This window comes from Notothenia rossii (genome assembly GCF_949606895.1).
Source record: "Notothenia rossii genome assembly, chromosome: 5".
NCBI lineage: Eukaryota > Metazoa > Chordata > Actinopteri > Perciformes > Nototheniidae > Notothenia > Notothenia rossii.
The window spans coordinates 26,637,825-26,663,368 of NC_136903.1; the positions used below are offsets into that span (position 1 = coordinate 26,637,825).

General features: G+C 44.8%; 2 protein-coding genes and 1 long non-coding RNA gene across 3 annotated transcripts; 2 read left to right on the forward strand and 1 right to left on the reverse strand.

Annotated features, from left to right (window-relative positions):
• Positions 1 to 7,806: 7,806 nt before the first annotated feature.
• On the forward strand, positions 7,807 to 9,254 carry LOC307038773 (uncharacterized protein; the record flags this gene model as incomplete). The annotated part of the gene is made up of 5 exons (XM_079680452.1): positions 7,807 to 8,047; positions 8,546 to 8,708; positions 8,818 to 8,901; positions 8,982 to 9,136; positions 9,243 to 9,254. Exons 1-5 carry the CDS (start codon positions 7,949 to 7,951, stop codon positions 9,252 to 9,254), a joined length of 513 nt encoding a protein of 170 aa, XP_079536578.1. The 5' UTR covers positions 7,807 to 7,948.
• A 115-nt stretch (positions 9,255 to 9,369) lies between these two features.
• On the forward strand, positions 9,370 to 10,013 carry LOC307041130. Its single transcript, XR_013808698.1, has 3 exons — positions 9,370 to 9,418; positions 9,496 to 9,671; positions 9,771 to 10,013. It is a non-coding gene; the product is annotated as an uncharacterized lncRNA (long non-coding RNA).
• Positions 10,014 to 16,441: 6,428 nt separating this feature from the next.
• On the reverse strand, positions 16,442 to 17,488 carry LOC307041965 (uncharacterized protein). Its single transcript, XM_079685587.1, has 2 exons — positions 16,851 to 17,488; positions 16,442 to 16,784 (listed from the first exon to the last, which is right to left on the reverse strand). Exon 1 carries the CDS (start codon positions 17,380 to 17,382, stop codon positions 16,852 to 16,854), a length of 531 nt encoding a protein of 176 aa, XP_079541713.1. The 5' UTR covers positions 17,383 to 17,488; the 3' UTR covers positions 16,442 to 16,784; position 16,851.
• Between the last annotated feature and the right edge of the window lie 8,056 nt (positions 17,489 to 25,544).

The following is a 25,544-nucleotide window of genomic DNA, read 5'->3' on the forward strand; positions in this document are numbered from 1 at the left end:
AAGTAGGGAATGAGTCGTTACCCCAAGTGAAGGAGTTCAAGTACCTCGGGGTCTTGTTCTCGAGTGAGGGAACAATGGAGCGTGAGATGGGTCGGAGAATCGGAGCAGCGGGAGCGGTACTGCAGTCTCTTTACCGCACCGTTGTGACGAAAAGGGAGCTGAGCCAGAAGGCAAAGCTCTCTGTCTACCGGGCCATTTTTGTTCCTACCCTCACCTATGGTCATGAAGGATGGGTCATGACCGAAAGAACGAGATCGCGGGTACAAGCGGCCGAGATGGGTTTTCTCCGCAGGGTGGCTGGTGTCTCCCTTAGGGATAAGGTGAGAAGTTCGGTCATCCGGCAGGGACTCGGAGTTGAACCGCTCCTCCTTCGCGTCGAAAGGAGCCAGTTGAGGTGGTTTGGGCACCTAGTTAGGATGCCACCTGGGCGCCTCCCTAGGGAGGTGTTCCAGGCACGTCCAGCTGGGAAGAGACCAAGGGGTAGACCTAGAACCAGATGGAGGGATATATCTCTTCTCTGGCCTGGGAGTGCCTTGGGATCCCCCAGTCAGAGCTGGTTGATGTGGCCAGGGAAAAGAAAGTTTGGGGCTCTCTGCTGGAACTGCTACCTCCGCGACCCGACCACGGATAAGCGGGAGAAGATGGATGGATGGATGGATGGATGGATGTCTCGTAAAACATATCAAATCCTACATTCACTTTTTTAATTGTAATTTTCAAGCAAGTTTAAGCATAAATGTAGAAAAAAAAAAAAACCTGCAAGATGCTCTTTAAAGGATGGTCAACAATATAATGTACCTTGGTCAGTTTGGATTTATCGTGTCATTTATTCTTAATTAAAGCGAATTAATTTTATTTCAGTCAGTCATTTGTGTGTATGCAGGTCTGGGACATTCCAAATGTTCCAAAAGTGAGCACTCCACGAATGGACAACAGTTTGCCTGTCACGATCTGTCTGTGTTGTGTTTTGTCTTGTCTAGATCTGTCTTTGGTTTTCTGTCTGCGTTGTGTTTTGTCTTGTTTAGATCTGTCTTTGGTTTCCTGTCTGTGTGTGTTCACTCCTACCTGTTTTCTTGATTGTGTTCACCTGGTGCCCCTGTGTTTTCTCCTCCCTCCTCACCTGTCTCGCTGGGGCTCCTGCCAACTATGTGTCCTGTCCCGTTGGGGGTCCCGCCGACTACTCTTCTGCCGGGGGTCCTGTCAACTCTATGTCCTGTACCGTTGGAGGTCCCACCGACTACTCTTCTGCCCGGGGTCATGCCAACCCTATGTCCCGTGCTGTTGGAGGTCCCGCCGACGATTCTTCTGCCGGGGTTCCTGCCAACTCTATGTCCTGTGCCGTTGGAGGACCCGCCGACTACTCTTCTACCGGGGGTCCTGCCAACCCCGTGTCCTGTCCCGTTGGGGGTCCCGCCGACTACTCATCTGCCGGGGGTCCTGCCAACCCTGTGTCCTGTCCCGTTGGGGGTCCCGCCGACTACTCTTCTGCCGGGGGTCCTGCCAACTCCATGTCATGTCCCATTGGGGGTCCCGCCGACGGCTCTTTTTCTGGGGGTCCTGCCAACCCTGTGTCCTGTGCCGTTGGAGGCCACACCGACTACTCTTCTGCCGGGGGTCCTGCCAACCCTATGTCCTGTTCCGTTGGAGCTCCCGCCGTCACCTGTCTCGCTGGGGGTCCTGCCAACTCCTGGTCCTCTTCTGTGGGGGATCCTGCCGAAGTCTGTCCCACCGGCTCCGGTTCCTGTCCGGCGGACACCGGGTCCTGCCCGGCCTCCGGAACTGTCCCTTCAGCGCCTTCCTGCCCGTTCTCCGGAGTTGTTCCGTCGCCGCCTGCTTCGCCCCCGAGCCCGGCCCCCTGAGAGCCGCGGTCTTTGCCTTCGAGCCCGGCCCGGCCCCCTGAGCCCGGCCCCCTGAGTGCCGCGGTCTTCGCCCTCGAGATCCCTTCCGGGCCCTCCGCTGTGCTTCTGGGTTGTCAGCCCAAACCCGTCCTCCTGACCCCCCTCCACCCACCCTTGATTGTGTTCACCTGGTGCCCCTGTGTTTTCTCCTCCCACCTCACCTGTCTCTTGTTTCCTTGATTAGTCCTGTGTGTATTTAAGTTCTGTTTTTTCTGTCTGTCATTGTTGGTTCGTCGTTTGTCTGTGTTCACCGGAGAGTGTTCTGATTGTCCGTGTTCCATATCCTTGAAATAAAGGTATTTTCAGTGTTTTCTGCATTTGGGTCCTGCCTGCTTCACTCAACCGTAACAGAACGAACCAACCAAGATGGACCCACCAGATTATCCATTTGAGGTGGAACTACATAGATTTACCTATTATTTGGCTTTCTGCTATGGTAGGTGGAGGCGAGCGTCCAGTGTTGAGCAGAAAGAGGCTGCTCTGGCAGAGGCGCTCCAGATAGCAAAAGAGAAACCATGTCTTGTGAAGTTCTTACCTGGCTGGGTTATGGAAATCCTCCCGACATGTGTTTCCCGGCCTGCTAGCCCCAGGCATGGGGCAGCCCCCTGCCCTCCAATTCCCAACCTGACACCATACGTCTCGGCGTGTTCCATCTGGAGTCAACCTCTGCTTCTTCCCCAGTTCCTGCTCTTGTCCAGGAGCCGTTTTCTGGAACTCGTCTGGCTTTTGGAGGTCCACGGAGCCTCCAAAAGGCTCCTAAGAGAAGGAGTCACAAGTCCAGACTAGCAGCCCGAACCCCAAAAGTCATGGTTCCGGCCCCAGTTCTGGAGCCAGCAGCCATGGTTCCGGCCCCAGTTCTGGCCCCAGCAGCCATGGTTCCAGCCCCAGTTCTGGCCCCAGCAGCCACGGATCCGGACCCAGTTCTGGCCCCAGCAGCCATGGTTCCAGCCTCAGTCCTGGCCCCAGCAGCCATGGTTCCAGCCCTGGTTCTGGCCCCAGCCGCCATAGTCCCTCCTCTAGTGCCTCCTCTAGTCCCTTCTTTAGTCCCTTCTCTAGTCCCTTCTCAAGTCCCTCCTCTAGTCCCTTCCCAATTCCCTTCTTTAGTCCCTTCTCTAGTCCCTTCTCTAGTCCCTTCTCTAGTCCCCTCTCTAGTCCCCCCTCTAGTCCCTCCTCTAGTCCCTTCTCTAGTCCCATCTGAAGTCCCTTCTCCAGTCCCTTCTCTAGTCCCAACTCAAGTCCCTACTCTAGTCCCCTCTCAAGTCCCCTCTCAAGTCACCTCTTGAGTCCCCTCTCAAGTCCCTACCCTATGTCCTGGTCCGTTGGAGGTTCCGCTGGGGGTCCTACAAACTCTATGTCCTGTGCCGTTGGAGGCCCCGTCGACTACTCTTTTGCCGGGGGTCCTGCCAACCCTATGTCCTGTGCCGTTGGAGGTTCCGCTGGGGGTCCTGCTAACTCTGTGTCCTGTCCCGTTGGGGGTCCCGCCGACTACTCTTCTGCCGGGGGTCCTGTCAACTCTATGTCCTGTACCGTTGGAGGTCCCACCGACTACTCTTCTGCCCGGGGTCATGCCAACCCTATGTCCCATGCTGTTGGAGGTCCCGCCGACGATTCTTCTGCCGGGGGTCCTGTCAACTCTATGTCCTGTACCGTTGGAGGTCCCACCGACTACTCTTCTGCCCGGGGTCATGCCAACCCTATGTCCTGTGCCGTTGGAGGACCCGCCGACTACTCATCTACCGGGGGTCCTGCCAACCCTGTGTCCTGTCCCGTTGGGGGTCCCGCCGACTACTCATCTGCCGGGGGTCCTGCCAACCCTGTGTCCTGTCCCGTTGGGGGTCCCGCCGACTACTCTTCTGCCGGGGGTCCTGCCAACTCCATGTCATGTCCCGTTGGGGGTCCCGCCGACAGCTCTTTTTCTGGGGGTCCTGCCAACCCTGTGTCCTGTGCCGTTGGAGGCCCCACCGACTACTCTTCTGCCGGGGGTCCTGCCAACCCTATGTCCCCTGCCGTCGGAGTTCCCGCCAACGATTCTTCTGCCGGGGGTCCTGCCAACCCTATGTCCTGTTCCGTTGGAGGTCCCGCCGTCACCTGTCTCGCTGGGGGTCCTGCCAACTCCTGGTCCTCTTCTGTGGGGGATCCTGCCGAAGTCTGTCCCACCGGCTCCGGTTCCTGTCCGGCGGACACCGGGTCCTGCCTGGCCTCCGGAACTGTCCCTTCAGTGCCTTCCTGCCCGTTCTCCGGAGTTGTTCCGTCGCCGCCTGCTTCGCCCTCGAGCCCTGCCCCCTGAGAGCCGTGGTCTTTGCCTTCGAGCCCGTCCCCCTGAGTGCTGCGGTCTTCGCCCTCGAGCCCGGCACCCTGAGAGCCGCGGTCTTCGCCCTCAAGCCTGGCCTCCTGAGTGCCGTGGCCTTCGCCCTCATGCTCGGCCACCTGAGTTCGCCCGCTGTGGTCTTCGCCCCTCCATGGACTCTGCCTTGCCTCCGGGCCGTCCGCCCGAGACCCCCTCCATGGTCTCTACCTTGCCCCCGGGTCGTCCGCCCGACACCCCCACCATGGACTCTGCCTTGCCCCCAGGCCGTCCGCCTGAGACCCCCACCATGGTCTCTGCCTTGCCCCCGGGCCGTCCGCTCGAGATCCCTTCCGGGCCCTCCGCTGTGCTCCTGGGTTGTCAGCCCAAACCCGTCCTCCTGACCCCCCTCCACCCACCCTTGATTGTGTTCACCTGGTGCCCCTGTGTTTTCTCCTCCCACCTCACCTGTCTCTTGTTTCCTTGATTAGTCCTGTGTGTATTTAAGTCCTTTTTTTTCTGTCTGTCATTGTTGGTTCGTCGTTTGTCTGTGATGTGTTCACCGGGGAGTGTTCTGATTGTCCGTGTTCCATATCCTTGAAATAAAGGTATTTTCAGTTTTTTCTGCATTTGGATCCTGCCTGCTTCACTCAACCTCAACATTGCCAGGGTAAAATAAAACATTGTCAACATATTATTTTGTGCCACAAGAAGCAGAATGTTTTAACAGTACAGTAGTTTGAATATATTTGTTTACCTTTATCAGACCTCTCAGGCACCCACAACCAGCGTCTAATCGGGTAAGACTAATTAAAAATGTAATTATACCATGTAGGTTTGAATTTGTGAACATGAAATCAATAAATACCTTTTGTGTGCACTTATTTCCTGGGTAAAAATAGGATGGAGCACCAACCCCATTCCAGGAAGAGGTCCAGTCTGCCCCGGGGCAAGGCAAGGCAAGTTTATTTATATAGCACCTTTCAACACAAGGCAATTCAAAGTGCTCTACAAAAAATGAAAGACATTAAGAAAATGGCATTTAAAATCAGTCATTAAAGAGAAAAGATAATAAAAGAAACATTAAAAGAAAAAATACATGGATAAAAGTTACAGTGCAGTTTAAGATGTGAATAGTTCAATTAAAAGCAGCGGCAAAAAAAAAAGTCTTTAGTCTGGATTTAAAAGTAGTCAGAGTTGCAGCGGACCTGCAGGTTTCTGGGAGTTTGTTACAGATATTTGGAGCATAATAACTAAACGCTGCTTTTCCATGTTTAGTTCTGACTCTGGGGACAAAAACTGACCAGTCCCTGAAGACCTGAGAGATCTGGATGGTTAATAATTTAACAGTAGGTCAGAAATGTATTTTGGGCCTAAACCATTCAGTGCTCTATAAACCAGCAGCAGTATTTTGAAATCTATTCCTTGACACACAGGAAGCCAGTATAAAGATTTCAGAACAGGAGTGATGTGATCCACTTTCTTAGTGTTAGTGAACACTCGAGCAGCAGCGCTCTGAATTAGCTTCAGCTTTCTAATAGATTTTTTAGTGAGACCTGCAAAGACACCATTACAGTAGTCCAGTCTACTGAAGATAAAAGCATGGACAAGTTTTTCCAAATCCTGCTGTGACATTAGTCTTTTAATCCTAGATATATTCTTTAGGTGATAGTCGGCTGATTTAGTAACTGTTTTAATGTGACTGTTGAAACTCAGGTCAGAGTCCATGACTACACCTAGATTTCTGGGTTTATCTGTTGTTTTGAACATTGCAGACTGAAGCTCAGCGCTAACTTTTATACATTCTGCCTTGGCTCCAAAAACCATTACCTCAGTTTTATCTTTGTTTAATTGGAGAAAGTTCTGACACATCCAGTCATTGATTTGTTCAATGCACTTATTCAATGTTTGAATTGGAGCATAGTCTCCTGGTGAAATTGCTACGTAAATTTGTGTGTCATCCGCATAGCTATGGTAACTTATTTTGTTGTTTTTCATTATCTGAGCCAGTGGTAGCATGTAGATGTTAAAGAGAAGAGGCCCCAAGATGGAGCCTTGAGGTACCCCACATGTCATATTTGTGTATTTACCTATGGAAACAACGTTTTTTTGTCCTTTAAGTAGGATTCAAACCAATTTAGAACTGTTTCCGAAAATCCCACCCAGTTTTCTAGTCGGTCGAGTAATATGTCGTGGTCAATACACTAGTGTCAAACGCAGCACTGAGATCTAATTATACTAACACTGAAGCTCTGCGACTGTTTGTGTTTAAGTGGATGTCATTGAAGACCTTTACAAGAGCAGTCTCAGTGCTGTGGTTTGGATGAAAGCCTGACTGGAACACATCGAAACAGTTATTTAAATGCAAGAAGTTACTCAACGGTTGAAAAACAATTTTTTCAATGATTTAAACTTGAAATGGCAGGTTTGATATGGGCCTGTAATTGTTCATTACTGAAGCATCTCGATTATTCTTTTTTAAGAGCGGTTTAATGACTGCAGTTTTTGGGGCCTGTGGAAAAACCCCTGAGTGAAGAGACTTGTTTACTATATGAAGTAGATCTGAGGCCATGCAAGGAAAAAACATCTTTGAAAAATCCTGTTGGAATAATATCAAGGCAGCAGGAGGAGGATTTCAGAAGTTGAATAATGTCCTCTAGGTTTTTATCATTAATCTGATGGAACTGTGTCATGGTGTTTAAATTGATTTTAGGTGGACACACGGACAATACATTTGCTGTACCTGATGCAGAGGCACTGACTGCTTGTCTGATTTTCTGAATTGTGTCAGTGAAGAAGGAGGCAAAATCCTTGCATGCCCTGGTGGATAGAAATTCAGAGGCTACTGACACTGGGGGGTTAGTTAGTCGGTCGACGGTAGCAAACAAGGCACGTGCATTGTTTTTTTTTTTGGTAATGATGTCAGAGAAGAAAGACTGTCGTGTGTTTTTCAATTCCAAATTATAAAGGCCAAGTCTCTCTTTATAGATTTCAAAGTGAACCTTTTCGACACTCTCTTTTTTCTGCTCTCACGGTCATGGCCTTTCTCCATAGAGATATTTTCTTCCCAGTCACTTCCTTTACCTTAGTTGGAGCAATGGCATCTATAACATTTTGATTTTTTTAAATTAAAATAATCTACTAGCTCATTTACTGAGATGTTAGCAGGGGCAAGTGTGGAAGAAATATTCTGAGTAAACATTTCCCTAGTATTTTCAGTTAAATATCGCTTTGTGATTACCTCTTTTTGAACCTTTTTGTGAACAGAAATAGAGCTCTCAAAGAAAACACAGGAATGATCAGAGAGTGCAACATCAGTCACCACAATCTTAGAGATATTCAGACCCTTTGAGACAATTAAGTCCAGAGTGTGCCCCTTATTGTGTGTGGGCTCCGTCACATGCTGAGTCAGTCCATAGATATCAAGAACACAAAACAGTTCTTTAGCCCCTCTGTCCTGGGGGTTGTCAACATGGATGTTAAAATCACCAACAATGACTAGACGGTCAAAGTCAATACACACCAGTGTTTCCCACACAATGTTAATACTTGGGCGGGCCGCCCAGGTATATTAAGGCCCGCCCAAGTATATTTCGGACCTTTTTTTTAATTTTTTTTATCCGTCCGCGAGCGACGCCATCTGCGAGTGATTAACTAATGGACAATGAGCCCTCGCTCTACGTCTCCTGTGCCTGTTCGCTCTGCGGTTGATTAACTAGGGGACAATAATCCCCCCCTGTTCGCTCTGCGATCGATTAACTAGTGTATGATCCCTCGCTCGACACCTCGTGTTCGTGCTGCCATCGCGTGGAGGGAAACGAGAAACGGAGAAGACGACGTTAATTTAGAAGACGCGGACACTAAGGTAAAGTAACTATTTTCTCCTTATTGTGTTGTTGTTTTCTGACTTTGGTAGGAGATTCGAATTATTTGAAGTTAGTGGCAACTAAGAGTGTATTTAACGTAATCAGGCCAACTTTGCTGCGTGCAAGTTACGTGTGCTAAATTAAATATAAAAAAGATTATAATTCGTTTTCTCTTCGGGCTATGCCAGTTAGAAGGACACAGATGAACTTTAGCTAAGGTTAGACTGTTAATTTCCCCTGCATTACTCCTCAGATATGAGTATTCAAAAATATTTTAAGAGAATACGGCGTGAGGATGAGGAGGAGAGACGAGGAGAGGAGGAGAGACCACAGGTAACTTAGCCAATGTTAGCATTTTGCTTGCAATGGCAATAATAAATGCATAAGTCTCAATAATGATATATGTCGGTTCATTTGACCTGAAATTATACAATTGCAGTCAACAGTGAGTTGCAATGCAGAGACCAAACTAGATTCAAGCTTGTTTTCAATTCTAGCCGGTGGTCAGTGAAGATGCTGGCACAACTAGTCAGAGTACTGAGGGAGAGGCAGCAGGTCCCAGTGTGGTAGAAGCAGCAGCAGGTCCCAGTGTAGAAGCAGGTGCAGGTCCCAGTGTGATACAAGCAGCAGCAGGTCCCAGTGTGGTACAAGCAGGTGCAGGTGAACAAGCAGCACAGTTCCAAGCATCACAGACACAGACACAGACATAGTATAATAGCAAGGAGAACTCTACCATTTAAATGCAGTAATACCAATGCAATATTTTCAGATTCCAAGCATCGCCACTCAGGATGGAACCCTGATTGGCTCAAAATGCCACAGTTCAAGAATTGGCTCTACCTCACCCAGCATGGTATGAATGGCATTTGCAAGTTCATATTTGTAATAAAACTTATTTTTTGTAAGAATTAACACGTTTTTCTTTTTAAAAAGGAATGTTTTGCCGAATCTGCAGGCAACACAAGCCTCCAATAAAGAAAGGCCCCTTAAAACGGGCTTTCATAGAAGTTGGGATTCTTGTTTTCCGCAAGGATTATATCGAGCGCCACATCTCCTCAGAGCCTCATCAATATAGTGTAAAGCATCAGGTCTCACTTAAATCAGGTATATCATTTTTTTATGTAAAGCTAATTTCTGCAACCTATCAACCATGTTTGGCTCATATAATGAATTATGTCTTTGCCCTTGGTCTAGGCTACTCAGTGATGCAGGCTTTTGAGCCCACAGTTATTATGGAGCATGAGGCCGTCATTGGTGGATTCAAATGTCTTTACTGGCTAGTAAAGAACGAGATTGCTCACCACACCAACTACCCTAAGTTCTTAAGTTTAGCTCAGCTTTTGGGTTGTGATTACTTTGAAAAGCTGAAGGTAAACCTAGTACAAAATGATGCTTGTGAAACTAAGAACTTTAACCAGCTAAATGTTAAATGATCTCTTTTTCTCAGGTGGATCAAAGAAACAATTATCAATCACACAGAATAGTGGATGAAATGCTGGAGATCCTTGCAGAGATAGTAGAGTCGCCTATTTTGGAAGAGATAAGGTCATCTCAAGCAATCAGCCTAGAGGTTGATGAAACCACAGATGTATCTGTAAACCGCCAGCTGGATTTACATGTTAGGTGGGGTATTTTTTAAAGGAATGATGTGCATTTAAATAAAGGCCTAGTTAAACTTAATATTTATTAATATGTGTGAAAACCTATACATTTTTATTTTAGACACCTGGATAAAGAGGGTTATGTTTTCAACCACTTCCTTGACCTGGTAACTCTGGAAGATGGGAAAGCTGACAGCGTTGTTGCTGCCATCAAGAGTGTACTACAGAAGAAGGATCTCCCGGTAGACAGGCTCTACGGACTCGGGACAGACGGTGCAGCAGTGATGACGGGTATGGAGTTTATTGTTAAATCTAATGGATTGTGTGAAATGTGTATTGTCAGCTGTTATTAAAGGAAACAAAATGACGCCCTCAACACTGCATTTTTCTACGATGAACAGGGTAAGTGTCATTCCCTGTTGCATGTCATTCTGTATAGTTCATTTAAAACAAACTGTCTGTTTTACAGGTGAAAACTGACATGAGAAACCGACTGAAAGGGGAGCACCTGGCTGCATGTATGCGGATAGCAGTCAGTGGACCAGCACCAGAGGCGTTCCCATACACACAGGCGTTGGAGCTGTTCTTCAACAAACCCAGACGGATTAAGTGCTCTGACAAACAGTGCCATCTTTGTACAAAATGAATATTGCCATACAGTAATGTAAAGTTAATGAATAAACATGTTGTTAAAACTTGTTGTTTGTCACATGTGTTGCACATCACAAAGCCCGCCCCGCGGTCCGCCCGCACCGCGCTCCGCTCGCAGCCCCCCCCCTGGCACCTTCCCCCCCAAGTATATTTCAGATCTGTGGGAAACACTGGTGTCACACTATAGACAGCAGTTCAGTAAAGTCATCGAAAAAGCTTGCACAGTATTTGGGTGGTCTATAGATATTTAGGAACAGAGCTCGAGAGGAGCATTTCAGCTGAAGGGCCACATATTCAAAAGAAGCAAAGTTCCCATAAGATGTCTTCCTGCATTGAATGGAATCATTGAACAAAATAGCAACTCCACCCCCTTTCTTATGCATTCTTTCCTGACTCATAAAACTAAAGTTGGGAGGGGTTGATTCGATAAGAACAGCTTCACTGTTATTTGGTTCAATCCAAGTTTCCGTTAAAAACATAAAATCGAGATTGTGCTCAGTGATAAAGTCATTGATTAAAAATGTTTTTCCTGCCAAAGACCTGACATTTAATAAAGCTAGTTTAAGTTTGATACACTATCAGTAAGATTTTTTGTGACAAGCTGTGGCTTACATGGAATCATTGCTAAATTTGATAAACTCACACAAACGTTTGAGCACTTCCTGTTTCTAAGCTGATTCACCGCTCTTAATCTATTACCTATCAACACAGATATCGGCAAAGCTACAGGCAGGCAGGGCCCCGGCATGTCCTGGAAAGAGTTGAGAGTGCCATACGCCCTTGAGCCTGGACCCAACACATATCAGTGAGAGTTTGTTGCGTTTTGTACACACACATCCTTATCAAGCTTCGGAGACTGCAGATGCTTTCTTGAAGGGAGGGGAGGTGGTTGAAGTAGGCACGGTGATGGAGACGGGGGAGATGGTGCGCGTCTCTGCTTCTGTGATTTTGGTTGGCGTTGTTGAAGGGTGGGGGTAAGGGACATGCTGCCAACCCTGCGTATCGCCTTAGTTTGGTCTTTGAACTCCAGGAAGGAATCGGTGCCAACCCTCTGTATCTCCTTCGTGTGTTCAGCGATCTCCAGGAGGGTGGGCGAGGGTGAAAGGGTGAACGGAGAGTAGAAAGAGCTGTGGGGTGAAGGAAGAGTATCCTCAGAGGTGATAGGGGGGTGAAGGGCGGTGGAGACTCCTCCATTTGTCTCCCATAATCTAGACATTCCTCAGGTGGGCGCAGTGATAGATTTTCAAGGTTTTCTGAGCGATGTGTTGTGTCTTTCTCTTGTTTTGATTCCTCTTGTTGCTTGTCCTTGGCAGAGGGAACAGATTGATGACGTAGGCAGTTGAATACGTTAGAGATAAACAATTTCACTCCTGACTTGTTCAGGCAAACTCCATTTGCCTTAAAAATATGTCTGCGGTCCCATAAAAAGTTAAAGTTGTCAATAAAATGGACAGAATGGTCAGTACAGGCAGTTGAAAGCCAGGTGTTCAGTGCAAACAATCTGCTGAATCTCTCCACTCCTCTTCTGACTGGCGGTAGAGGGCCACTGATGAACACCTCTTCATTTAGAGAGCTGACAGTTTCCAACAAACATTTAAAGTATTTTTTCAGCACTTTTGACTGTTGTTTCACAACACCATTTGTTCCAATGTGCAGTACCACATTCTTCACAGTCGGATGTTCAGCCTGCAGGATCTTCTCAGCCAAGTCAGAGACCATATCCTTGGGAAAACAGAGTACTTTGGTGTTGTTCTTACTACACAGACCTTTTACATCTCTTACAGCAGAGTCACCCACAATCAGAGTTTCAGGCCCAGTTGTTAGCTTTCCCTCTAGCCTTTTACTTTTGGAGTAGCTATTGGTCCTTACCCTGCAAATGATTTACTCTTCGGCCTTGCACCCAGAGAGTTCGAGGGAGGACTACCACTTGTAGATTTATTACCCGGTACACAGCCCTCCTGTTCCTTGGAATCCTTGTAGCTGCTGACTAGCTTTGAGTTAGCATGCCTTTGTCCATTCTTTTGCAACACTGGTAAAGTGGTGTCATTCCAACCTAGTCCATTCACTTCCACATTAACTTCCAACCGTTGCATTTTAATTTCCAACATGGCCATCTTCTGTAGAAGTTTGTGGAAGTCATCTGTAGAGAACGGAGGCATTTTGCTGCTAACTAGCTTAAGCTAAATAGCATGCAGTACCAGGCTTTAGCTGTTGCTAGGCCACGCTACTGTAAGACTGAGGTCGTCGTAAAAATATTGAAATATGGCTGAAACCCTCCGTATATTTACAAAGAATAACTGTCCCAGTGATACTTTAATGTCCAGGAGCCGCTGCTCGAAGTTTTCAGAAAAGAAAAATAGAAAAACAGCATAAAAAAGTAAGCAGAGGCAAGAGCAAGCAGAAAAGCGTCTGCACTGTAAGAAGGCTGCACTAATAATAAGGTATTTCTACTATTATAACAGATAATGTTAATATTCTTAATTGTCCAGAAATCAGGCTTAACAACACTACTCTTTAATGTATTATCCATGCACAGACATACCTAACATGATGTTTCTAGTACTGGATTTATTTCAGTTTTGGCCCAAAATAAATATTTATAATAATTCATATAAAAATTACGTAGCATATTTAATCCTCAAATTAGAGAAGTATAATTCAAATAAATTAATATTCTATATTCAACATTAGATAAACACAGAAAAACCCATTCCAAGTACCATAAGTATATTTGCAGGTAAGTATGGCTAATAAGAATAATTAATTGAGTTAATTTGGTACAGATCAGTTGTAGCTTTTACAAATGTATGAATTAAAGTTTTAACCTCTTAAGCCCTGAGCCTGTTTTTCAGGTTTCAGGCTCGAAAATGCCATTAACACAGCAAAGGATATATCTTCACTTCTAAAAAGGGTAAATTGATAATCTTTTCTCTCAAAGCAAGGTTACATCTGTGAGTTGGATGTAGAAGTGTCAGAATCAATATAGATGTTTTTATTTTAAAGTAAATTCAGATGGAACATAGTAAAAACATGTAAATTCTAATGTCCGCCTAAAAAACCCCATTACTTATAGTGAAAACCACCCTTGAATGATGGGTTAGTAGACTAAAAGCTTTAGGAATCCAAACTATAACATATAATAAGTACCCTGTATCAAGATTGATGAAAAACAAGTGAAATTTGACCTTTTTAGAGAGGTTTAGAAAAATAAAGTCCAGACGGACTCACCTCTGGGTAATTTGGGAACCATCAGTTCCATTTGACCTTTTTCACTGTAAAAATCATTTTATTACTTTGAATTATCACTATAGGTATTCATTCCATCCAAATACAACTGTTGTGAAAAAAAACAAAAAACATATTAGGTTAATATCCAATGTGGCTGTGTCCCCTTTCAAACGTTCTGATAACCTATAAGCAATACAACTGCAATTCCGTTATCTGCTGTTCGCTCTGTGCTCCGTGCGCTCTGGGTCCTGCAATTCCTGCTTCCTTAAGTAGTAAACAATAAGTAAAGTCTGCTGCGTAAAGTGCTTACGCTGGCTGGCATTCTTTATACTTTACGCAGGACCATATCTCTGGAACCCATTGGTCGATTTGGGTGATTTACACCTTTTTCTTAACCATTACATCCAATAGAATCGATGGGCAGTTCCCAAATCCACGTAAACATTACCATCGCGGACGTAATAGAGAAGCAAACGAAGCACATCTGAAAGTACAAGCCTTGGCAGCAAAACTTTATACCCAGTATATTGCCATAAATATGATGGTGGATTATCAGTAAAACATTCTACGTGACACAAAGACATTGGATTAACCTTGAGCGGCGTTTTTATTCCGTTGAACACAACTTTTGACGTAATTATTGTAATATTTTTGAAACCGGATGTTGTTTACTTTCTGTTTTCTGGCTAATAGCTCCTGAATTCGGGGTCGTACAGTGATGACATGACATGTGTGGAATCTGTGGAGTCTCAGCTTTAATCGGATATCTTGTTTGTGCAGTGACGATAAGTAATAAGGGCATTGCTACCGTGAGTGCTATGCAAAAGTCCGTTAGCATTAGTTACTGTTAAAAACAGTATCAAAACAAAGTCGCTCTTGATGAGGAAAAAAACACTAACAAAACAAAATCACTTCATTGAGGAAAAAACACTAGGCGCATGAATATAAGAATACTTAGACAAGACGTGGCTCAAAGCTCTGTTTGGGATTCTTTCTGGCATGATACGCTGGTAGACTGTCACAAGAAACAAAACGAACTGGCACAGGACAGAGGGAGACGAGGACAATAAATACACCAGGTAATGGGGAACAGTCGGAAACAATCAGGGGCGTGGTCGACAATCACAGGAGTGGGAGACACACAATGAAGGGAGGTCAGAGTATCTGAAACGAGAGGAAAGATTACTATTCAAAATTAAAGGGGAAAATCTCTAGACAAAGACAAAAAAAATACTTAACTAAACTAACATAATTTGCGAGAGATGACACTTCTCCCTTTAAGATTTTGAAATGACATAAGGATTGATAGTTTAAGTAATGTAATTATGTTATCTTTGCCATAGTCTTTTGATTTAATATTTAATGAAGCTAACATAAATATAATCCTACATTGAAGCACAGCAATTTTGCAGATTACAGATGGATTAAATCAACACTGTGAATTGTATACCTTAACTGTGAATTGTTATACCTTAGCTGGATCTCTTATGTCCCTGAGTTTTAAATGCTTTTGACTAGTGATTGCCTTGAAGTAAATCTTTAAGCTGCAAGCTGGTTTTGATTTTATAGTTTGATAAAGGAGATTAACTAATGGTTAAATGTTAAAACATATTAGTTTAAAATAAATGTTTTTGCTATTATGTATCTGTGATTTCATATGTGTTCATTATTATGCTTTTGACAAAAGATGCTCCAAACACTGACGAGAGATGATTTTTCTATTATGATTGGCTGTCCCAATCATTGTGGGTGAAAGTTTCAATCTTATTGTGTTGTTATTAATGTGATTGTTATTAATGTGATTGATATTGTGTAAGCCCACACTCAATTCTGAAGATTCTCATTGATTTAAGTATTGAACAAATTATTATTAAAATAGGGTTTTTTAGGTTATCAAAATTGATAAAATGAGAGGAACTGTTGGGGAATAATTTGCCCTGCATGTCCTCCTTCGCCCTTTGACACAGCTGACCAACCTTGAGCAGCCGTTATCTCCCATAAGGAGGGGCTGCCCTAGCATATTGTTGATGTTACCAGTTTATGATCGGGCAACTCTCTGTCAGAGATAGTTATTGTTGTGGGACACCTGGCACACATCCTTCCCGGGGTGTAGATGAACCCGAGCCATAAGCGACAACAAATGTGATTCATTGTCCTCAGCTGGTTAGTCTACTTATTGAATAATGTTAATTATTACACTCTGAACTAGTTAAAAACTGGAGCTACAGGGGGGTTCTTCAGAATTGATTGTGGCATCCCAACCGTGTGGTCAAACCGTGGCCCGTGACATGTCTTGTGAATTCTCCGGCCGAAGCTCCAAATAAACTGTCAGTGTTTGACATCAAAGCTCCAGCTCTCCATCGTGTCTCTCTTTGAGTCCTGGCTCCAATTGCTTCAGAAGTTTCCCCCACACTGTCACGATTCTCATGTTATGTCACGTTTATAGTTTTGTACGTTTGGGTGTGTCTTATTGTCTTGTCATTAGTTTCCCTGGTGTGTCTGATTATGTTCTCCTGGGCCCCTGTGTTTTCTCCTCCCTCCTCACCTGTGTCTTGTTGTGTGATTGAGTCTTGTGTGTATTTAAGTTCTGTGTTGTCTGTCTGTCTTGGTCGGTTCGTCTTGTTCTCTGACTAGTTCTGCGGTGAGTGTTCTGTTTGTCATTGTCTATATATACCCTAGCCTTGAAATAAAGGAAGTTTCAGTTTAAATCTGCATTTGGGTCCTGCTTGTTTCACAACCCGTGACAGTACGAACCGACCAAAAAATGGGCCCAGCAGATCCGTTCGAGTCGGAATTATTAAATGTTTCCTTTTTTTTGGCTAACTGCTCGGATAGATGGAAGAGAGCACCCGGAGTTCAGCAGCGCGAGGCTGTATTGTCGGAGGCGCGCCAGATGGCTAGGGAGAAACCAGGTATGGTGAAGTTCTTACCTGGCTGGATTTCAAGGATCCTCCCTGTGTGTGATTCCCGGCCTGCTAGCCCCAGGCATGCTAGCTCCATGTCTCCCAATTCCCAACCTGGCACCATACGCCTTGGTGGGTTCTGTCTGAAGTCAACCCGTGCTTCTGCCCCAGTTCCTGCTCCTGTCCAGGAGTCATATTCTGGAACTCGTCTGGCTTATGGAGGTCCACGGAGTATTCAGGCGGCTGCTAAGAGGAGGAGTCGCAAGGCCAAGCAGGCAGCTCAAGCCCCAAGAGCCATGGTTCCGGCTCCAGAACCGGACCTTACAGCCATGTTTCCGGCTCCAGAACCGGACCTTACAGCCATGTTTCCGGCCCCAGAGCCGGACCTTACAGCAATGTTTCCGGCTTCAGAACCGGACCTTACAGCCATGGCCCCGGCTTCAGTGCCGGCTCCAGTAACCATGGTCCCGACTCCGGCTCCTCGTCACCTGCTGACTCATCGGCCGACGCCAGCTCCTCGAGTCCTGTCGGCGTACCGGCCGACTCCAGCACCTCGTCTCCTGTTGGCTGTCCGTCCGACGCCAGCTCCCCATGTCCTGTCAGCATACCGGCCGACTCCAGCACCTCGTCTCCGGTTGGCTGTCCGTCCGACGCCAGCTCCCCGTGTCCTGATGGCTGTCCGTCCGACGCCAGCTCTCCGTGTCCTGATGGCTGTCCGTCCAACGCCAGCTCCCCGTGTCTTGTCGGCATACCGGCCGACTCCAGCACCTCGTCTCCTGTTGGCTGTCCGTCCGACGCCAGCTCCCCGGGTTCTGTTGTCGACCCAACCCACTCAAGTGTCGTTGGAGGTCCCGCAGACTGCCCCGCTGCCGAGGGTCCTGCCAACCCCATGTCCTGTGCCGTTGGAGGTCCCGCAGACGACTCTTCTGTCGGGGGTCCTGCCAACTCCATGTCTTGTCAAGTTGGAGGTCCCGCAGACTGCTCTTCTGCCGGGGGTCCTGCCAACCCCATGTCCTGAGCCGTTGGAGGTCCCGCAGACTGCTCTTCTGCCAGGGGTCCTGCCAAACCCATGTCCTGTGCCGTTGGAGGTCCCGCAGACTACTCTTCTGCCGGGGGTCCTGCCAACTCCATGTCTGGTCCCGTTGGAGGTCCCGCAGACTACTCTTCTGCCGGGGGTCCTGCCAACCCCATGTCCTGAGCCGTTGGAGGTCCCGCAGATTGCTCTTCTGCCGGGGGTCCTGCCAACCCCATGTCCTGAGCTGTTGGAGGTCCCGCAGACTGCTCTTCTGCCGGGGGTCCTGCCAACCCCATGTCCTGTGCCGTTGGAGGTCCCGCCGACTGCTCTCCTGCCGGGGGTCCTGCCGGTCCTGTGTCCTCTTCCATGGGGGATCTTGCCGACACCGGCTCCTGACCGGCCTCCGGAGCTGTCGGGTCTTCACCCCTCCTCGGACTCTGCCTTGCCCCCGGGCCGTCCGCCCGAGATTCCCTCCATGGACTCTGCCTTGCCCCCGGGCCGTCCGCCCGAGATTCCCTCCATGGACTCTGCCTTGCCCCCGGGCCGTCCGCCCGAATTCCCCTTTTTGAACTCTGCCTTGCCCCCGGGCCGTCCGCCCGAATTCCTCTTTTTTGAACTCTGCCTTGTCCCCGGGCCGTCCGCCCGAGACCCGTCCTCCAGACCCCCTCCACCCACCCTGCTGGATTTTTTTTTTTTTTTTGGGACGTCTGGAATCCGTCCCTTGATGGGGGGGTTATGTCACGATTCTCATGTTATGTCACGTTTATAGTTTTGTAGGTTTGGGTGTGTCTTATTGTCTTGTCATTAGTTTCCCTGGTGTGTCTGATTATGTTCACCTGGGCCCCTGTGTTTTCTCCTCCCTCCTCACCTGTGTCTTGTTGTGTGATTGAGTCTTGTGTGTATTTAAGTTCTGTGTTGTCTGTCTGTCTTGGTCGGTTCGTCTTGTTCTCTGACTAGTTCTGCGGTGAGTGTTCTGTTTGTCATTGTCTATATATACCCTAGCCTTGAAATAAAGGAAGTTTCAGTTTAAATCTGCATTTGGGTCCTGCTTGTTTCACAACCCGTGACACACACTGAGCAAATCTTTACTTGTTCTATAGGTTTATTTCTTTACTTACTGCAAGCACAAATACCTAATATTTTACTTGTTTTTGGAGCAGCCTTTTTTCCATTGCAGAAAGAGATGTAGCTCTGCTTTTCATATAATCTGTTACATAAAGAGCTTTAATGCACTGTGGTTACTTGTAATGAAGTCAGGAAGCAATTGTGGAAATCCACAAAATTACTTTAAATTAATAGACTGTGAGATGACACGTTCCCTCTGGCAACACTTCAGACACACACACTCACAAAAAGACAGATGTTAATCAACTCACTTTTATTTTAGCACTGATTAAATCATAGGTGATGTCTTTCATTTCCATTATGAAACACTGCCATTTCCTCAAGGAAAGAAGGCGAGTGATTAATAAACAATTTCATTATTTGGATGTTATCCTGTGTATGCAGAGAGCCATTGTAATTTCCGACTGTCAAATAGACATATGGCTTTACTTATCATAAAAAAACAGCCGTAAAAGAAAGTCTCATTCTACTGCATTAATGCTACAATTTGATATGTAGCCATATGTTTACTGCAAAATACTGTATTATGAATATAAATCTAAAAGACGCCTTTACAAACACTGTGACATTCAGTATCTATAATTGGGGAATAAAAAAGAACAACAGCCTCGCACAATACTTCTCCAAAAGTCAGACGTGTTGTTAAATCGTATTTGGGTGGTATGTCAGATGTTTACTGTACCGAGCAGATAGATGGTTTTACTGCAGGACACAGGCTCAGCAGTGTGACCAAGGACAACACGAGGTTATTAAGTAAATCTACTCAGCAATTGTTGCCTTCCGCTTTGCTCCCCTCAGTCTCTGCCTGGGGCTCCCCGTGTGATATGGATTGTTTTCAAGTAACAGGCGGTGAAAATGGCCATCTCATTATTTTTAATGGGTGTTTGAGATGGGCTCCATTGCTGTGGAGCGCTGTAATTTGGATACCTGGGAAGAGAGTGGGATGAAAATAAAAAATAAATGGATAAGGTAAACGCGGGAAGGACGTCTCCATTGGGGTAGAGGTATACTGTTGTCGCAGCCACGAAGAACGTTTTCATATGTGTTTTACTTTGATCAAAGATGTGCCGACAGACAGAGAAAGAACGAGGGCTGCATGAGAGGAGGAACAAATAAAAAATAAGTCTATATAATAAAGTTGAAATGCGTTTGAGGTCCACTAACTGTGTTTGCCTGTGGCTGTAACTCGGCCACAGCACATGCTAATGCTGATCATTTTTCAATCCCCACCCCAGTGATGAGGTGCACATATATTCTCTAACCCTAGAGCCGCCAGCAGCCCAGACTAAATGTCATTTTAGTTTTTTCATCTAGATTAGTTTTAATTAAGTCTCCTTGCCACGTTCCCCTGTGGCGGCTCTAATCAGACCACGGGAGCGTTGCCTTTTTCTTGCTTGTTTTGAGCGAGATCCCACAGCATCTGTTGAGCCCCCCCCTGTCTCACTGTAACACCCCCTCTGTCAGTCTGCCTGCTCAATGGGAGGGACGAAAACCACGGGCACAAGGGTGAGCATTTTGATATGGCAAAAGACAATCAGTGGGTGGTTGTCGTATCATTGATTGAGATTGGTGAGGTTATTACACTGCATGGATATGCACAGATGCTCCCTGATGAAGGCCAGGCAAACACGCTGGCCTTTTAATTCATAATAGTAGACATGCAGGGGAAACAATTTGAAAAAAGATGCTTGATTTCCATTTGAATACATCTTTCATTTGGCATTTATTGTGTGTTGTGAGATACTTTAGGGAGAGTTACTTGGACATATAATTGGTCAGCCAGCACTTTATTCTAATGACCCCAAAATATTGCTTTTAACCAAAAGGCCATTTGGCAGACAGCTGTTCTACCAAAACAAACGCGTCTTGTTAAAAAGGCTCCTAAAATACACAATGCAACAGACAGGAGCATATTGCTAATTGTTATGAAGACTGACGTCATCAGGTATTCCCCTGAAGGTAAAAATCTCAATTTGAGAGGAGATTACAGTTTAAAGAGTGTGGAACCTTTGTCATGTCCTCCTCAGATAGTGAGAGAAATGACAATATGATGAATTTATTTCTTCCATTCATCCTGTTTATATCCAGTTCTCCTGCACAGTCGCTAGGCTACAATAAAATAATAGTATTAGACACATTTTTCAACAGTGGTGGCTGATCAAAACATTGAAAATAACTCATATACATATTTGTTCACCTTTTTGTTGTAAAAGGTCCTATGGCGTGCAGTTGTGAGGCGCCGAGTCTCCTTCAGCTTCATAAACTGACGCAAAGAGCTTTTAACTGATTGCAATGTATTCCCATTGGCGGCGGTATTTGACGCTCAGGGAAGCACCGCATCGGTCCATGTCGGCGGCATTTAAAGGCAATGTGAGCGTCCATTCCCATTGGATAACGGAGGATTTTACACCCGGAAGTAAGTATTCTCCTTACTGTCGATTGATTTTACAGTGATATCTGCACTACTCATCAACTCAAACACGCCAGATTATCCTTGTTAATTACCAACACATCCTCACTCCCAGGTCGGCCTATGTTGACGTTATGTCAAGTCCCCTGTGTCAGCTTTTTCCAACGCAAGAGGGGGGCTGCCGTGTCGGCTTTTTCCAACGCAAGGAACACATTTTCAACTTTCCGGGATGTCCATAGGCTTCTATTGGCCTATAGCTCCCTAAACGTATGTTGTAGACGACTTGAGATCGCAAGCGAATGCTACCCGCAGATCCATTCTCACAGCGTTTATCAACCTTTTTATTACTCAATATCAAGCCACACATATTGTTTTTACTTCTTTATTTTAATTGAATAATGTAGGACTTTTGTTGCCGTCAGTTATGGGGAGAGTAGGGGCTCAGAATACTGAAATCTGTATTGTTTCATCGTTTTTTCCTTCTAATTTTGTATTCTTTTCTAAACCACACACTGTTATTTACTCAACAATAACACATAATTATCCTTGTGTTTATTTATTTGTTTGATTAATAAACACAAGTTGGAGTCCGTCAGGACAGAGGGTCGGAGCAGCTCATAGTAGCCTAGCGTCGAACAACACTTTGAAATGGGATGGAACCACGGCAGACTGTCCAAAACTGGATTTGAACAGGTCCACCCCATAGACTATATATATAGGTCCACCCCGTCCCCCCTCCCCCACCCGTCCCCAGAACTACACATGCTCGCTATTGTGTGTTTCGCAACATGTTTAACTTCTATGGCACGTCTCTGGGATAGTTTTAAAAGACATTTTCATATTTCCCATTATCAGAAGTTGCCAGTATTAAACTGTGTACATCCCTGGAGGTTTAGGGGATAGGAAATACTCACATTTAAAACATATAATTAATAAATGGGTGAAAATTGCTTGTGCCCATAATGGGCAGCATTAATATACATGACAGCTAAGGTCAGAAGAGCTTTATTTAACAGCTGGTCTTATGTCTGTGGCCCCTCCTGTTGTTCATTGACAAGCCTGAAACATGCACTTGTCAAGGTTCCGAGGCACATTTTGCAAATATGGCAGCAGCCATCGATCATCTCAAGATAAGATATACTTTATTGATCCCAAGTTGGAAACATTTGCGTTACATCAGCATGTGTAACAGTTGTAAATATGCAGTGGTGTTTATTTTTAAATCATTTAGTCTAATTTATTGAATAATTCTGTGTTCTTTATTTATTGAAAGTACAATACCTGACAAGGTCCGAGATGAAAAACTTGGGTCGCAGGTTCCTCAACAGTGCATTACAAGACATCTATCAATATGTGTGTATACCTTACCTCCACCATTAAACTGTCATATTTATGCACATTTCTTATACTGTCTACATACATCTTATAAGAGTATACTAGATATGTATAATATCAGTTAAAATAAGTGCTTAAACATACAGGAGTTAACATTGCAGGAAAGCAATATATTAGTACTTACCTCCAAAGCTTTTTTCTCATTCAAAATAAGACCTTAACCTAAAGTATTCTTGGATGTTTAAATAAAGCCTTATTAGTTTGTCTGTCTGTGTCTCCTATTAATATTTAATAATAAAAATAATACATTTCAATAACGTGCTTTAACCACGAGGTGTCCCTTTCTATCAGCTTTGCACCGTTATGGTGTAAACATACCAATATACTGATTGGATCAAATATAAAAGTCAGCCGAATTAGTATTGATACTGCGGGGAGACTTATATTGTGAAGAGAAATTGAAGATTTTGTTTAATTGCTGATATATTTATGATCCACGCCACATATTCAGTTTCGGCGGCAGTTGTTCCTGTTTGTCTAGAAGTCTTCTCATCAGGGCTCTATAGCGAACTACGGCAGATATGTAATATTTAATGCAGCCGAACCGTGTATTACAATGCCGTTATGTGATGACCTCCTAAGAGAAAAGCAAGCAAACTCGGAATAAAGTATTATTTGTATTTTTTTTTATGTTTTCGTATTTCACATCAAGGAAGTCCGGTTAACTGAAATGTCCGTGCAGAACAATAACCCAAACCATAGGTCCGTGGGTGAATAATGTCAATCACAACATTACACACATCCCTTCACATTTAAATTTAAATTTACATTAAAGTATTTCGTGAGGCCTTCTAAAATGTTTTTAAATATAATTAGGGTTGTAGTTGAAGAGTTTGTAAATTATTGCGTTGCCTGGCAACACACTAAGAAATCCAATCACAGAGCTTGAGGACTATCACGGGGTTTGTCAAGCGAAGCGGAGAGAATACTTACTTCCCCCCCCCCCGCTTGCGTTGGACAAAGCCGACACGGCCGCCCCCCCTCTTGCGTTGGAAAAAGCAGACAGAGGGGACTTGACTTAACGTCAACATAGGCCAACCTGGGAGTGAGGATGTGTTGTAATTACACAATATTGATTGGTTTAAATTTTGTAAAATGCTTTTGTATTTTCCCCCTTCGATTCGGAGAAACAAATATTTTTTCGGAGTTTAGGATGGCAGAAGACACTACACTACCCAGAATCCTCAGCTATCGTTTGGGACTACACCATATGCTTTGCTTCACCGTGATTAGTCCTCAAGCTCTGTGATTGGATGTAAGAGTGGCAGTGCGTGAAGTTTACACGGAGCGTCAAACAGCACTTTGAAATGGAATGAATCCCATCCATGGCACACTAACCAAAACAGGGATTGAACGTGTCCTACCCCCCCCCCCCCCCCCCCCCCCCCAATTTAATTTGCTTACTTTAACATCATTTTTCATGGTGGGGCTAAGGTAGGGCTAAGCCATTTCTTGGTATGGCTGTAGCCTACCCCAGCTATAGCCTGGCGCCGCCACTGCTTAGGTCACAGGCTCCTCCAAGTGCAACACAATAAAACAGATACACAGAAAAAATAGTGCAAGTAAATACAAAAAGAAAAATAGTAAAATAGTAAAAAGTGAAATAGTGCAATAAGAGTCTATACAAGTGATTAGAATATGATATATTTGACAAATAATTTCTAAGTAGCAGCCAGATGAATGTTGTTTCAAAGTTCAGGTGGTTAATAGTCTTATGGCCTGTGGAATGAAGCTGTCCCTGAGTCTGGTGGTTTTAGTCCTGATGCTGCAGTACCGCCTGCCAGACGGCAACAGACAGAACAGTTTGTGGCTGGGGTGATGGGGGTCTTTTATAATCCTGAGGAATTTCTTTAAGGTTAACCTGGTATTTTTACTTCACTACATTTATTTTAGTTACTTTACAGATTTGGATTAATGATGTGAAAAATAAACAACCCTTAAATCAGACTTTAGTTACACCTGAGTAAAATTTTGTGAAGGTGATTGTCAAGTGCAAACAATCAGGCGAGACATTTGATAGTTGGTGCTTGAGAAGACAAAAAAATGTATCTGCAGATCCCTATAAATTATATTCATTACTTGTTATTCTCTAATCGTTCATCAAAAACTGTATATAATGGCTATTTTGCACATCCCTTTCAAGATTTCAAGACTTTTTTAATCAAAGGTTTATTGACATATCATATACACAACTACGGTGTAGTTATGCAATGATGACAAACTTGGGTCATAGGTTCCCCAACAAGACATCTATCAATATGTGTGTGCCTCCACCAAAATATTAAAACTAACTTTATTGTGAAATTAAAACAGAACTTGTTGTTCCACAACAAATGACCAGCTCACCGAGGTCTACCAACCAAAAATAAAATCCCAAATTGCAAGGGTTGCTGAATAACACGTTTTATTTATACATGGGATAACTACAATAGGGCTGCCTGCAACAAATAACTAATCTGATAATCGATGAATCTATCGATTAATGAAACGATTAATGGACTATTCGGACTATTACTGCCTTGCACAATTTCTCAAACGCTCTTATTTAGCCATCAACTTTTAGATTTAGCTTGAGGTTGTTTTAGGCATGTGGAAACTAACAATGAAGACAATAAAGATGAATACTTGATTCAAAAATACATATATTATTAAATTAACTTAACAAATTGTGAACAAAATTAACATTGATTTTTATTTGAATTAAATAAATAATATTTCACATCAAAAGAAACAACAATGTTTTAACAAATCGTATTAAATGATCTGATGACAGAGCTGTAAACAGAATAGCTGAAACTTTAACAAAATAAAGAGTAACTCTGTTACCTCTAATGATTAAACCATGTTTGTATAATTGAGTTAACTCCGTGTGTTGCTGCTAGCATACATAACACCTGACGTGGAAAAGTTACTCATGGATGGACGGGGCTACAGAGCTACTAGAAAGACAGTCGAACCCGGTGCATTCCTCCGTCTGAATGTGGTGCACTTTTGTTAAACACTCTTGGCAAGGAGTATTGTCCACCTCAAGACGGACATTTAACCACACCTTGGAGCGCTTTTCTCCGCCATCTCCTCCGTGTGTTGCTGCATGTAGCAGCCGGGTGTGTGTGCAAACTGCCCCGCCCCCTCGCACACAGACGGGGGAGAGAGAGATCTCTTCTGAAT

Excerpts from the sequence above, each read along its gene's own strand:
- LOC307041965 (XM_079685587.1), bottom strand. The coding sequence starts at position 17,382 with ATGGAGTTGGCAGGACCCCCGACAGAAGAGTCGTCTGCGGGACCTCCA.